Here is a 15,240-nt window from a genome sequence, read left to right on the forward strand (position 1 = left end):
CTCTTTCCTTCCTCCTCTCCTCTCTTTTTCCTTCCTCCTCTCCTTTCCTCTTTCCCTCCTCCTCTCTTCTCTTCTCCTTTCTTTCCTTCCTCCTCTCCTCTCCTTTCCTCTTTCCTTCCTCCTCTCCTCTCCTCTCTTTCCTTCCTCCTCCTCTCCTCTCCTTTCCTCTTTCCTTCATCCTCTCCTTTCTTCTCCTCTCCTTTCTTTCCTTCCTCCTCTCTTCTCCTTCCTCCTCTCCTCTTTCCTTCTCCTCTCCCCTTTTCTCTTTCCTTCCTTCCTCTCCTCTCTCCTCTCCTTTCCTCTTTCCTTCTTCCTCCTCTCCTCCCTTCTCTTTCCTTCCTCCTCTCCTTCCCTCTTTCCTTCCTCCTTTCTTCTCCTCTCTTTCCTTCTTCCTCTGTTCTCTTTCCTTCCTCCTCTCTTCTCCTCTCCTCTACCCTATCCACAGTAGTCCTCAATTTAGAACCACAGCTGAGCCCAACATTTACACTGTTAAGTGAAGTTAGACTTACCAGTTAGTTGAAGTCCACACATCTTCAAGTTGTCAAGTTTGAGAATCACTCTCTCTCCTCTCCCCTTCCTCAGGACAAACTTAACTATGTTGGGCTAATAATATTTTCTTGTCTCTCTCTCTCTTTCTCTCTCTCTCTTTTCAGCAAGCTTTCTGGTGTCTTGTGCAAATATGTGAGAAATATCTTCCTGGCTACTACAGCGAGAAGCTGGTGAGTGTTTCCTTTAGATCAGGGGTCTCCCATCTTGGCAGCTTTTAGACTTGTGGACTTCAACTCCCAGAATTCCCTACCAGCAAAGTCCACCAGTCTTAAAAGTTGCCAAATTGGGAGACCCCTGCCTTAAACCCTGATGGAGGTCTGCTGGTTTCAGGAGAGCGAGGAAACAGTGCAGCCCCAAGGAAGGAGGAACGGGTTGTGTCAGACCTGCCCCAACTTGGTGCCATAGCAAAGGAAGACCCTCGACTCCCATTTGTAGTGAAAGGTATACTTTTACTAAAAGCCAAGTGGATTACAGTATAGCAAAGCCCGAACTGAAGTTCGCGCGCCAAAATTGTCCGGTTAACTTTTTCCGTCCAGTTCCTCTCCTCCCCTGGCTCCGTATTGTCCAATGATATTTGAGCAATCAATAAAAGAGAATATTTGTAGCTCAGGGTTGAAATGAGGGGGTCCTTGGTGCCCTCTGAGCTTGCTTGTTGTCTTGCAGACATTTCATTACCCTAACTAGGTAACATCATCAGGGCTAGTACTATATTTGAGCAAACTGTTTTTGCAACGGCCTTGCTTTCTTCTCCCAAGTTTGCGACCTTGAGGCTTTGCCTCTTCCCATCAACTTCATTAGTTTCGCTTTCCCCTCCGATCCGGCTCCCTCCCTCCCACCCATTGTTCATGGCAGACTGACAGCTAGCGAATGCGGACCAGTGGCCGAGAGACAGCCAGCCCTCCTGCTCAGCCTGATTCAAGATCTCCCCTCTCTCTCTCTCTCTCTCTCCTTCCCCGCAGGAGGCCATCCAGTTGGATGGCGAGATTCTCTTCTCTCTGCTGCAGAGAGTCTCTCCACTGGCTTACAAGCATCTCAGCAAGCAGAAGATCGACCCCATCTTGTACATGACGGAGTGGTTCATGTGTGCCTTCTCCAGGACCCTGCCCTGGAGTTCTGTGCTGAGGGTCTGGGATATGTTCTTCTGCGAAGGTACTGGTGGTATCTCTTCTGGTCTTTGGGGGTGGGTGGGGGAAGCGGGGTATGCATGCCGGCCACATTTGGGAGATACCTCTGGAGGAGGTTGCTTCTCGCCATTCCACACTGGAGTCATGACATCTGGAAGGCCATAATGAAACTAACTATTGTGACTTGTCGGCCACCGGCCCCACCAGCAGCCAAATCAGAGGAGGAAGAGGAGGAGGAGGGGGCATGGGAGTTAGGGTCAGCATCAAGGCAACCTGAGGGCTCCGAGGGGGAAGAGGGAATGGAGCTGTCAGAGATAGAGACAGAGGCAAAGCCTGGACCGTCCATCAGCCCTCAGATGGAGAGTCAACATCCCTCAGGTCTGGAGGTGGCTGATGAGGAGGAGGAGGAACAGCTGGGTCCAGTGCCTGATGCAAGGATGCACAGAAGGCAGAGGAGAGGAGAGCAGTGGAAATCAATGGGCCGGTTCTTGGGACGGAAGAGCCACCGCTACTCTTTCCCCTCTCCCTTGTTTCCCTTTTCAGTTCAATCTAAAGTGGTATTCGAGCAGCCCCAATTTTCTAATCATCTTTATTCTCATTTCAATTTCTTATTCAATTATTATTTATTTTTATTTCATCATTTGCGTACGTAAAAAATGCTTTAAAAAAGTTTTTAAAATGGTTCCCACGGTCGCGTGGCACAGCTGATCACCTCCTCACCTCCCCCGCGCTGTTCTACTTAACCTTCCCAAGCCTCCGTTTGGTGCGCGGCATGTATGCGCAGCCAGCGAACTGGTAGTAAGCCGGTTCAGATTTCACCACTGAGCCAAGGTGTCTCCTCTGCCAATCCTCCCCTCCATGAGTTCTTCAGTTGCTGTCCTGGGTGCCCAGACAGATTCCGGTGAGTTGTGACTCTGCCCTTCTTTACTGGCAGTGCCGTGATTTTCTGTCTCTGCCCTGTGGCTTTTCCCTCTGCCCAGCCGGTCAGGCAGACGCATAAATCCCCGGGAGCTGCAAATCTAGGTCAGCAAAGCATCTATGATGCTCTGGGGCTCCAACTTGAGCAAGCAAGCAAGCATGAGGTTCTGGGGCAGCGGCTTCATGTCGCGAGGCTGCCCCCCGGTGACTGGCGTTGTAGTTGCAGTTTTTAAACAGAATAACCAGAGTTGGAAGGGATCTTGGACGTCTCCTAGGTCCCCAAAGTTCTTGGTTACAAGAGAAAGACCAGGGGTGAAATCCAGCAGGTTCTGACAGGTTCTGGAGAACCGGTAGCGGAAATTTTGAGCAGTTCGGAGAACCGGCAAATACCACCTCTGGCTGGCCCCAGGAGTGGGGAGGGAATGGAGATTTTGCAATTTTTGCAAAATTACGGATTTTTGCAATCCGTAAACCTAATTCCCTATTCATCCACGACATCAATTCTGGACCAAGATGCATGAGGATTAGAGCAAAAGGTATATTTATTTTCTTTTGGATGTAGAGTTCTCCACATGTCTCTTAAATTTAGTTCGTCTTATCCTATTAAAAAGCGATTTGGGTAGTATATTTTCTTTTCTTGTTATCTTCATCACTGGCGTAGTCTTCTTTGATATCCGCTGTCCCATTATAGCCCCCCACATTACAAATATTCCTACAGCCTCTGTCGTAATTATCTTTTCATGTCATTTCGTCAAGGCGTCAAGATCATCTTCCGAGTGGGCCTGGTCCTCCTGAAGTACACTCTGGGTTCCTCGGAGAAGCTGAGATCCTGCCAAGGGCAGTACGAGACGATGGAGCAGCTGAGAGCCCTGAACCCCAAAATCATGCAGGAGACTTTCCTGGTGCAAGAGGTAAAACCGGTTCAGCTGGAGGCCACTCCGCTGTAGGCAGGCAGACGCCAGGGGCAAACAGCCAGGAGCTGGGATAGGGTATATACATATATACATATATACCCTGTTTCCCTGAAAATAAGCCCTAGCATGATTTTTTCAGGATGCTCGTAATATAAACCCTACCCAACTGGTGAAATCCAATTTTTTTTACTACCGGTTCTGTGGGCGTGGCTGGGTGGGCGTGCTATGGCTTGGTGGACGTGGGAGGGGAAGGATACTGCAAAAATCTCCCTTCCCACCCCACTCCAGGAGAAGGATACTGCAGAATCTCCATTCCCTCCCCTCTCCTGGGGGAAGGATACTGCAGAATCTCCATTCCCACCCCACTCCCGGGGAAGGATACTGCAGAATCTCCATTCCCACCCCACTCCCGGGGAAGGATACTGCAGAATCTCCATTCCCACCCCACTCCAGGGGAAGGATACTGCAAAATCCCCATTCCCTCCCCACTCCTGGGGGAAGGATACTGCAGAATCTCCATTCCCACCCCACTTCAGGGAAAGGATACTGCAGAATCTCCATTCCCTCCCCACTCCCGGGGAAGGATACTGCAGAATCTCCATTCCCACCCCACTCCCGGGGAAGGATACTGCAGAATCTCCATTCCCACCCCACTCCCGGGGAAGGATACTGCAGAATCTCCATTCCCTCCCCACTCCCGGGGAAGGATACTGCAGAATCTCCATTCCCACCCCACTCCCGGGGAAGGATACTGCAGAATCTCCATTCCCACCCCACTCCCGGGGAAGGATACTGCAGAATCTCCATTCCCACCCCACTCCAAGAGAAGGATACTGCAGAATCTCCATTCCCACCCCACTCCCGGGGAAGGATACTGCAGAATCTCCATTCCCACCCCACTCCCGGGGAAGGATACTGCAGAATCTCCATTCCCATCCCACTCCCGGGGAAGGATACTGCAAAATCTCCATTCCCTCCCCACTCCAGGGGAAGGATACTGCAAAATCCCCATTCCCTCCCCACTCCTGGGGGAAGGATACTGCAAAATCCCCATTCCCTCCCCACTCCTGGGGGAAGGATATTGCAAAATCTCCATTCTATGATTCTACATCCTTAGAAGAATAGGGTACTGGACAGGTTTTGGGAGGCCGAAGGAAGCTTCGGCTGGATAGGTTATTAATATGCTGGCATCAATGCTTCTGGTGTCTTTCCAAGTTTGGGGAAACCACCTATTCTTTTGTTCCTCCTAGGTCATAGAGTTGCCAGTGACGGAGCGCCACATCGAGCGGGAACACCTGATCCAGCTGAAGAAGTGGAAGGAGACCCACGGAGAGCTGCAATGCAAGTCCCCTCCCCGTTTTCACGGCGCCAAGGCTATCAGGGACTCTGAGCCGTACCCCCACAGAGCCTTGGAGCCCTCTCCTTCCATCATCCTGCCCCCCGGTGCCGCCCTCTCCCCCAAGGGCCGCAAGAGCAAGTCGCGGAAGGGCGCCCCCAAAGGGCCGGTAACCACGGGCAACCGAGCCAACGGCCCTATCCCCGAAGAAAACGGATCTTTGCTGGAGCCCGACTCTTCCCTTCTCCGCCAGTCCAAGGAGAGCCTTAGTTCCCGGGAGAGCGAGGACACCTACCTGTAGGGGTGGGGATTGCACTTTCCAGATCTCTCTCTCACATACACACACACACACCCTTCCCTCTCCCAGGCCAACACAGACCAGACTGTTACCAGTGAGACACCCTTGACAGGAAAATTTGCAGCTGGGTTTGTAAGGAGGGGAGAGCGATTTTGTCGGAGGGCAGGTGGGTAAGTATTAGGCCTTCCGATGGCCGAAAGAAGGAATTCCGTATATCTGGTTGGAAAGGGCTAGTGCCTCTCCTGCCCCCTGCTCTGGTGGAGGGGAGACGTTCTGGAGGCTGGGAGGCACTGAGGTGTCCCCCTCCCTTTGATTCGGGGGGAAAAAGTTCGATTGGCCGCAATCACACAGGTATAGAAACATAGGAAAGGGATGCGGCTACCCATAAACCGCTAAATTACAGGCACGGGTTGGCTCAGCCTCACGTTTTCTGATAGGAATAAAATGGAGGTCGTCCCCTTAAACTCTGACCCTGCCCTCCTCTCCCTCGGTGGGCTGAAGGGCAAATGTCGGTCTCAGGAGGGGCTGTGTCCCATCTTCCATGCGTGCAAATTGCCTTCGCCCTCGAGTCTTACCACCCTCTCCCCCGAGGGCCGCAAGAGCAAGTTGCGGAAGGATGCCCCCAAAGGGCCGGTAACCATTGGCAACCAAGCCAACGGCCCAACTCTTCCCTTCTCCATCAGTCCAAGGAGAGCCTTAGTTCCCGGGAGAGCGAGGACATCTACCTGTAGGGGTGGGAATTGCACTTTCCAGATCTCTCTCACACACACACCCTTCCCTCTCCCAGGCCACACAGACCAGACTGTACCAGTGAGACACCCTTGTTCGGAGAAGCTGCTCGGCTTCTCTCTCGGATGCTACTACCTCTCTCTCTCTCTCTTTCTCGGCCCCTCTCTGGCGACCTCCGTAAGCCCGACAACCGGCTCTTGTCTCCACCAAACCAAGTGATGGGAGCTGTAGTCCATCTGGAGCTTCCCAGCGAAAGGGTTCTCCAGACGGGACGATCACCTTGGCGCCCCGATTGGGGGGGGGGCTCTTTAAGTTGAGCGATGGTGTTAGGCGGGGACCCTAACTCCCTGCGTTCTGTCTCATTGCGCAGGAAGAATTTGACTTGGCTGTTCTGTTCTTCCTCTCACCTGCGCGGCCCACTGTCGGCCACTTCCGCTAAGCAAGAGACGGCATATCCAAGACACGAACGCTTCTCCTGGGGGGGGGGGCCGCTAAAAGCCAGCGCGCTAAAAGGAAATCCTTTCCTGCTTTAGCCTCGCTGTCTTTGTCTCGTGACCAAATTCCCACATATGCTGTACGGACCAGAAATGCTGATTTTCCCCGGTTCTGGACCAGAAGGAACGCTGGCCGATAAAATCCGATATTTGTATACGATTTTTGCTAGCAATTTCAGACGTCAGTCTTCTCCTCTCGCATTCCAGCGCTGTGATTTTTTTCTCTTTTAAAAAAACACTCCGTTTTCCAGGACACTAAAAATCCCCCTTTATTATTATTGTTATTATTTTTGTCCCACCTGTCTTCAGCCAAGTTGACTCTCGTTTTGTTGTTCCCGGGCAACGTCCCGCCGAGTTAAAACTGAGTTGCTCGGAACAGCCTAACCTCTATCTCCCATCTCTCCAGGATCTTAAGGCACCTCCCTAAAATGACGGATTCAGACGTGGAAAATACTAATGTCTGGGTTTTTTTTTTTTTAGCTTGTTGCTATCTGGCTTTCCATCTTCTGTATTCCCCCAGGCGACAGCAAACACAGATTTAATTTTTGCGGGAAGCAAAATTGGGGTGACGGGAGCGTCTGTGGTTTATTAAGGAGGTGCAGGAAAATGTTTCCTTCCCCGCCCCCAACTGCCCTCTCCCCTTTTGTGGCATAAACTTGGTTTGTGGGGGGACACTTTAAAAAAAAAAATTATTGGCGGAAATAAAAGTGTATATTTGGGGAAAAGCGAGGAACACGGATGCTACTCTCTGTTTCCTTCTCCTGCACCGGATTACGGCTGATATGAGGGGATTCATGTATGTGGATTATTATTATTTTTTTAAAATCAGTTGCTGAAACTGTTTTGTACAAGAGGCGAAATAAACCGGAATTATGTCAATCTTGTGTTCGATTTGAATTGGGATGCTTGAAGGGGGGGGAAAGGGGTGTCAGTTTTGGGGAGACCCAAATGAGGAAGGATCCAATAGGCCCCTTTTCTAATTGAATAGAAGAGAATTCTTTCTTGGCCAAGTGTGATTGGACACACAAGGAATTTGTCTTTGGTGCATAAGCTCTCAGTGTACATAAAAAGACAAGATACATTAGTCAAGAATCATAAGGCGCAACGCTTAATGATAGTCACAGGGTACAAATAAGCAATCGAATCATATTAGGAAACAATATAAATCGTAAGAATATAAGCAACAAGTTACAGTCATAAGTGGGAGGAGATGGGTGATAGGAACGATGAGAAGATTAATAGTAATAGTAATGCATAGGGGGCTCCATCCCTGTTAAGAAGAAATTGGACAGCAGAGTCTCCTGCTTGAGAGGGGGTTGGACTAAAAGACCTCCCAGGTCCCTTCCAGCTCTTGTTCTGATTCTGGGCTGGTTCAGTTTCTCTCCCCCCTGCTCCCTTAAATTGCCACAACCGAGTTTATTTTAAGATTTCATGTTATTGCTTTGACTCAGATTAGCTGTTATGCCCTTTATGGGGAGGGGGAAAAAAAAAAGATATGGTTGATTTTAGCATGCCGTGCCAGTTGGCGCCATTCTCTCGACCCTATTTTCTTAGCAAGGTCAGTGATCAAGATTGTCTCTGCGTGCAGCCTTGGCGTTATCTTCCCCCTCCCTTGCTTGTCCGTAGCCTTCAGCCCAAAAGAATCCCTGAGTTTGATTTTATAGCCCATCTTTCCACCGTTAGGAAACTTCACTCTGCCCTTGGTTCGTTCTTCTGGCATTGCAATCTCTCAGTTCCTGGGCTGTGTTTTGCAGCTGGTTGGCACAGTGCCACGGGTCAGAGGGCCGCTTCGAAGATAAAGAACGCTGTTGAGATTTGGGGCATGTCTGTTTGTCGGTCTCCGCAAGGATCCCTAGCGCAGAATGCGATCAAGGTTTTGATTTTCAGCCAGAGACTCAAGGACAAAACTGAAATCGTTTGCTGAAAGCAATCACAGACATAAATTTCCCGGTGTTTTCCACCCAGTGACTGGGAAAGTTTGGGGGTTGTAGTCCAAACTTCTGCCCCATGGGCTTTGAGGTGTGTCTCAGGAAAAGTTCCTGGTTGTCTAAAATATGAATCGTGGAACTGTAATATTTGTTGTTGTTATTGTTATTGTTGGTTTGAGACATTTCTCCTGCCCATCCAAGTCGCTTCGTCGGTCAGAGAAAGTTACAAGTTAAGTTAGGCAGATCCAAAGGTGTTTTCTTTTTCCCAAAAGGCACCTGGATTTTGTTTTTCCTTGAAGACGTTTCACTTCTCATCCAAGAAGCTTCTTCGGTTCTGACTGAATGGTGGTGGATGGAAGGATTTATACTCTGGTCGTTAGCACTCTCTCTGAGAGTCGTTGAAGCCACTTGGAGGTTTACCTGTGTGCTCAGGGTCACCTGAATAGGTGTGGAGCCGCCTTGGAACTGTTAAAAGGACTGTGTTGTAAACAGGAGAGAGGTCGTATCCCTCCGCCTCTGTTGAGAGACGGCTGTTCAGTTTTAATGTAGATGGCCTCTTTGACCCCTCTTTCAAACCAGTGTCCATCTCTGTCCAAAATGTGGACTTTGCTGTCTTCCAAAGAGTGATCTTTGTCTTTCAAAGGCAGATGGGCTGCTGAATCTTGTCCTGGATGAGTTTTTTCTCCTATGTTGCGTCATGTGTTTGTGAAGTGGTTGTTTTGTTTCTCCAATGCACAGATCTATACATGTCTTCCTGCCTTGTACTGTCTTCAAGGAAAAACAAAATGGTTGCCTTTTGATAAAGCACCTTTGGGGCAAAAAACATGACTTGGATGGACTGAGAATCTCTATAAACATTTAGCCAAAACAGTTTGTTCTACTCTAGACTCTTGGAGTATCACTACAATCCCCTCTTTTTTTTTCTTTTTTTTTGCCAGGGCTGGCTGGGAATAATGGGATTTGAAATCCATAAATATGAAGCAACCTACAGTCGGGAGGGCTACAGGAGCTGAGATGTTGTGTTGACTTTGATGAGGGTGATTAGAAAGCAGAGCCAGTTAATCATAGAAGGAGAAGAGTTACTATGGATCAAAGAAGCAATAAGTAACTCGTCTTGGTTTAACCTCCTACTTGAGGTTATTAATAATGGTTAGGGATTAGGGGAAAGGATGCATCTACCTTCGGGAAAGTGCTTTCAAAGGAGACTCCGTTTTTTCATAGAAAAGCCATTGTCCTGCAGATGAAGATCAGAAAGGTACAACTGAAATCCTACCAGATCAATCCAGGATGCCGTGGAGACCCATTTCCTGTTTCCAAGAGTGGAAAACCCACCAGAATCCCACCCACACCTTCCTTTTCTAGAAAGCTTCCTTGATGATAATGCAGGTGTCTGGATTTTTTAGTTACTGTCAGACAAATGTTTAAATTTCAAGAGCTGCCTAGCCAGTAGATATAACAGTAACAGGCTATAACAGAATAACAGAGTTGGAAGGGACCTTGGAGGTCTTCTAGTCCAACCCCCTGCTTAGGCAGGAAACCCTACACTACTGCAGACAAATGGTTGTCCAACCTCTTCTTAAAGACTTCCAGTGTTGGAGCATTCACAACTTCTAGTGGCAAGTTGTTCCACTGGTTAATTGTTCTCACTGTCAGGAATTTTCTCCTTTGTTCTAAGTTGCTTCTCTCCTTGATGAGTTTCCACCCGTTGCTTCTTGTCCTGCCCTCAGGTGCTTTGGAGAACAGCTTGACTGCCTCTTCTTTGGGGCAGCCCCTGAGATATTGGAAGACTGCTATCATGTCTCCCCTCTTCCTTCATCTAATTAAACTAGACATACCCAGTTCCTGCAACCGTTCTTCGTATGTTTTAGCCTCCAGTCCCCTAATCCTCTTCGTTGTTCTTCTCTGCACTCTTTCTAATCTCTGATGTTTGGTTGGTTGTTGAAACACTGTATTAGTGAGTTAGGTAGGTAGCTAGCTGTCGCCTAAATCAATCCAACTCCTGGTTAGCTAGGGATGGTAACCCACAGATTTAACTGAGGTTGGAGGTTTAACACATCGTGGGAATGCAATCTTTCGAAAGACAGATTTCCGCAGCTGTTTTCCTTTCCCATCGGACTCGAAGACAAAACTGTTCCAGCTCTTCTTAGGAAAACTTTTGAGGAATACCTTGAGCCCAAAATTTACGCTGCTAAAGCGAGACAGTTGTTAAGTGAGTTTTGCCTCATTTTACGACCTTTCTTGCCACCGTTAGGTGAATCATTGAAGTTGTTAAGTTAGTAACGCGGTGGTTAAGTGGAATTTGACTTCCCTGTTGACTTGGCTTGTCGCAAAAGGGAATCATGTGACCCTGGGACTTTGCAACCGTCATAAATAACGGAACTCGTTGCTAAGCGTCTGAATTTTGATAGGGTTGCTGCAACGGTCGTAACTATGAAACACGGTCATGAGTCACCTTTTCAGCGCCGTTGTAACTTCGAACGCTCCCTAAACGAATGGCTGTATGTTGAGAACTACCTCTGGTTTGGCATAATGTGGGAAGTGAGGCAAGTGAGAAAGATCTTGGTTTATCTATGGCTTAGCTCGGCCATTTTGCTCAGCCTTGCGTGACCCCCGAGAAGAGATTCACGTAGTAAATATGCCAATAGAAAGGTTTTTTTAAAAAAAACAAAAATCAATGTATAGTTGATCAAACTATAACAAGAGAGAATGTCTTCCCCGACAGTCCTATTGAGGTTAATCATTGGAAGGCCGGGGATGAAATTCTAGCAAAATATTTCTAGCACCACCGGTGTTGATTAACCTGCAAATGGCTTGTTTTTTTCCTGAGTTGAGAATTTATTTACATTCCTAGGAATGGATGTGGACGCAGGTAGGCCTCGACTTAATGGCCGCAATGGAGGCCAGCATTTCTGTTGCTAAATGAGACAGTTAAGTGAATTTGTGCCTTATTTTACGAGCTTTCTGGCCACAGTTGTTAACTGAATTGCAAGATAGTGACACGGTCGCAGAGATGGTATTCAGCCGGTAGCGGAAATCACGGGTGAGCCTGCCCACCTGCCCCGGCTCTATGCGGTCCTATTTAGGCAAAATTTTGTCCCAGCTTCTGCCAATCTAGCAGTTTGAAAGCACATAAAGAAAATGCAAGTAGGAAAATAGGTACCACCTTTGGTGGGAAGGGAACAGCGTTCCGTGCGCCTTTGGCGTTGAGTCATGCCGGCCACATGACCACGGAGACGTCTTCGGACAGCGCTGGCTCTTCGGCTTTGAAACTGAGATGAGCATCGCCCCCTAGAGTCAGGAACGACTAGCACCTATGTGCGAGGGGAACCTTTTACCTTTACCTTAATAGTATAATACTAATATATGTTACTTTTGGTGAGAGAACTGATTTAAAAAAAAAAATCCGGCAAGAAGCTCATACAATTGCTTCTTCCAATTTGCCCAAAGGTTTTAAGTAGATTTCTTTCCTTTCCTTTCCTTTTCTTTCCTTTCCTTTCCTTTCCTTTCCTTTCCTTTCCTTTCCTTTCCTTTCCTTTCCTTTCCTTTCCTTTCCTTTCCTTTCCTTTCCTTTCCTTTCTTTTCTTTTCTTTTCTTCTTTTCTTTTTTTTAAAAAAAGGGAATTTCAAGAACACAGCTTGTTTTTTCTGATAAAAAAAAAGGAGAAATGGTATTTTCCATCCTGGGTTCTAAAATGACAAACAGACTTTCGTTGCCATCCTAAATAATGCGGTTTGGTAGAAACGTGGAAACAGGAAGGTTGAAATGAACTCCTTAAGAGACAAATTCTCCCCCATAATATCAGAGTTAAATCTGCTTGGAAAGTCCTTTGTGTCTCCCTTCCTCCCTTCCTCCAACCAAGATGGACAACAAATGTAATTTTCCTCAAATTTTGCAATTCTCCCAAAGATAAATTCAGCATCTTTCTAATCAAAAATAGACAAAACTTATCCTATTATCCTATTTCTCAATTGGTCACTTTAAGAGAGGTAGACTTCCACTCCCAGAATTCTCTAGGCCTGGGGAATTCTGGGAGCGGAAGTCCACCTCTCCTAAAGGCCCAGGGAATTCTGGGAGCGGAAGTCCACCTCTCCTAAAGGCCCAGGGAATTCTGGGAGCAGAAGTCCACCTCTCTTAAAAGCCCAGGGAATTCTGGGAACGGATGTCCACCTCTCTTAAAGGCCTGGGGAATTCTGGGAGCAGAAGTTCACCTCTCTTAAAGGCCTGGGGAATTCTGGGAGCGGAAGTCCACCTCTCTTAAAGGCCCGGGGAATTCTGGGAGCGGACGTCCACCTCTCTTAAAGGCCCAGGGAATTCTGGGAGCAGAAGTCCACCTCTCTTAAAGGCCCAGGGAATTCTGGGAGCGGACATCCACCTCTCTTAAAGGCCCAGGGAATTCTGGGAGCGGAAGTCCACCTCTCTTAAAGGCCCAGGGAATTCTGGGAGCGGACATCCACCTCTCTTAAAGGCCCGGGGAATTCTGGGAGTCGAAGTCCTCTCTTACAGTGGCTCAAATTGAGAAATACTGGCCTGAGGTCTAAATTGGCTGGAATTTAGACTCCATTCAACGAGTGGCTTTCTTTTTTAGCCATTTCCCAATTGCAGCAACCTGTAATTTTCCACAAAATTTGCTGAAATTTTCCACTGTCGGGCTGTGGAAATGAGACAACTCCTCTTGTAAGTTTACGAGCCTGACAGAATAATTCTGAGACAGACATCCTGAGCTGTGTGGGTGACAGACTGATTTTGAGGTGTTTTTTTTTTTCAGAAAAGAATTTAATAGAGGTAGTCCTTGACTTATGACTGCAACTGAGCCCAAGATTTGCATTGCTAAGTGAGGTAGTTGTTAAAATGACTTGCACCTCGTTTTATGACCCTCTTTGGCCACAGTTGTTAAGCGAATCTTGCAGTCATTAAATGAGTCTCTTCCCTCATTCCTTAAAACTTTCCTTTTTCAACAAGCCAGGCTGGCCTAACAAATCCTTTTAAATGATTTTAAATTCGTTTGTCTTTTTAAATTTTGGGCCAAATTGAGATATTTTCTTTTAATCTGTTTCTTAATCTATGTATTATGTATTTATGTGTTTTTACTTGGCTGTACACCACCCTGAGTCCCTAGGGAGAAGGGCGGTATATAAATTTGAAGTAAAATAAATAAATAAAATAAAATAAATATATCCCTACCTATATGACCTAACGGCCCTGCGTGACCTTGAAAATGTGCAGGCTGTTTTGGATGCAGGTAAGTGCAAGGCGCGTGCGGAGGCTCGGGGACGGTGAAAAACAGGCCTACCAGAAGTTCAGGAAGGCCGGAAATGGGCCCATTTCCAGCCTCCAGAGGGCCTCCGGAGCCTCTTTTTGCCCTCTAGGAGGCTTGAGAAAAGCCTCCGGAGCCTGGGGAGGGCAAAAAAAATCCAACTAGGCCACGCCCACCATGGCCACGCCCACCCAGCAACCGGGCAGAGAACCCCTTGCTAAAAATTTTTGAAGCCCACCCCTGGAAATGGGTTGTGAGAAAGGCAGTCCAATTTTCCACAGGTTTACGTCACTGATCTCTTCCGTTTCCAAACCCTGCAGAACCTGGGAAGGTGTGAACTCTGCTGTAGACACCCGCTCTCAAATTAATTTACTTATTATTTTTTTCAGTTTGGAAGAGTTTGCAACTGTCTCTACTCCGATTCTTGTGATCCTCCCATTTGCCGTGGCAAAAAAATTAACGGACGGGTGCTTTTTTCACCCACCTCACGTCAGTTCTGAAATTGGGCGCATTGCCGCCCTTCCAACGGCTGTTTGGGATTTGAAGCGGTTTGCAAAAGACTCCAGGGAAGAAAACACCTTCATGGGGATGGGTTACCTTTATTTCTTAAACCAGAATGTCGCTTTTACTTGGTTTTGATTTAACGGGTGACATTAATCCAGCCTCTCGGCGTTTCTAATCCGCGGTTTAGTGGACCGTACGTGATTTCATTTTTTTTCATTTTCATTTTATCAAATTTGTATACCGCCCTACTCCCGAAGGACTCAGGGCGTTGAACAGCCATAAAATAAAACATGTAGATACAAAACTTAAAATAGAGATAAAACAAATTAAATAAATTTGGCTGAGCCATTATAAAACCCCAATAATTTAAAACCAAATTAAAGTTCCCCTTTAAAAAGAGGAAAAGTTTAGGTCCGGCCAGCTTGATGAAATAGGAACGTCTTAAGCGCGCGACTAATAAAACAACTGGACGCTTATGCAAGCATGCAGAATCCAGAATAACAAGAGTTGGAAGGGACCTTGGAGGTCATCTAGTCCAGGGGTCGGCAACCTTAAACACTCAAAGAGCCACAAAGGCCCTAACCGGAAGCCCCTCATTCAATTCTGGAACTGACCGGAAGTCCAGTTCCCCCAACCATAGAGTCTCCTCCTAGTGCGGTGTCCTTTTTCCTCTACCTGTCCTAACCGAAAGTCCTATCGATTGTGGAGCCGACTAGCAACGGAGCCGCAGCAGAGGGATGCAAGAGCCACATGCGGCTCCAGAGCCGCAGGTTGCTGACCCCTGATCTAGTCCAACCCCCTGTTCAAGTAGGAGACCTTGTTACCGTTTCCGACAAAAGGTTATCCAATCTCCGCTTTAAAAACCTCCAGTGTTGGAGCACCCAATGACTTCTGGAGGCATGAGGGAGTTGCAGGCCTCAATTCACCAAACCAAGGAATTCTGATCCTTGTGTCCTCGTAGCTGTGGCAGGAACATTCGCTGTGGGCACTGAGAGGGCCCGTTGCAACTCGAATCAGCCTGTTTTTTTCTTGTCTTATTATCTGCATTTTTGCATCAAAGGCTGGGAGACAAAAAGAAAAGAATAATAATAATAATCCCGGAAGGAAACTTGCAGAGGGAGCAGGGGGAAAACGTTAGAAACGCCTCAAGTTGAAGGTGTGTAGATGAGCAAAATATGGGCACGGCACTGAG

General features: G+C 47.6%; 1 protein-coding gene across 1 annotated transcript in view; it reads left to right on the forward strand.

Moving 5' to 3' along the window:
• TBC1D10A (TBC1 domain family member 10A) overlaps positions 1 to 5,646 on the forward strand; it is a 33,141-nt gene extending 27,495 nt beyond the window's left edge. The window contains exons 6-9 of the mRNA XM_070951646.1: positions 654 to 719; positions 1,509 to 1,698; positions 3,348 to 3,502; positions 4,756 to 5,646. Of these exons, the coding sequence (XP_070807747.1) occupies positions 654 to 719; positions 1,509 to 1,698; positions 3,348 to 3,502; positions 4,756 to 5,142 (798 nt within the window). The 3' untranslated portion in view covers positions 5,143 to 5,646. The remainder of the gene's footprint in view (positions 1 to 653; positions 720 to 1,508; positions 1,699 to 3,347; positions 3,503 to 4,755) is intronic.
• The last annotated feature ends 9,594 nt before the right edge of the window (positions 5,647 to 15,240 follow it).

The sequence above is a fragment of the Pituophis catenifer genome, unplaced genomic scaffold, assembly GCF_029215685.1.
Source record: "Pituophis catenifer annectens isolate HBS135680 unplaced genomic scaffold, rPitCat1.0.hap2 SCAF_10, whole genome shotgun sequence".
In the NCBI taxonomy this organism is placed as follows: domain Eukaryota; kingdom Metazoa; phylum Chordata; class Lepidosauria; order Squamata; family Colubridae; genus Pituophis; species Pituophis catenifer.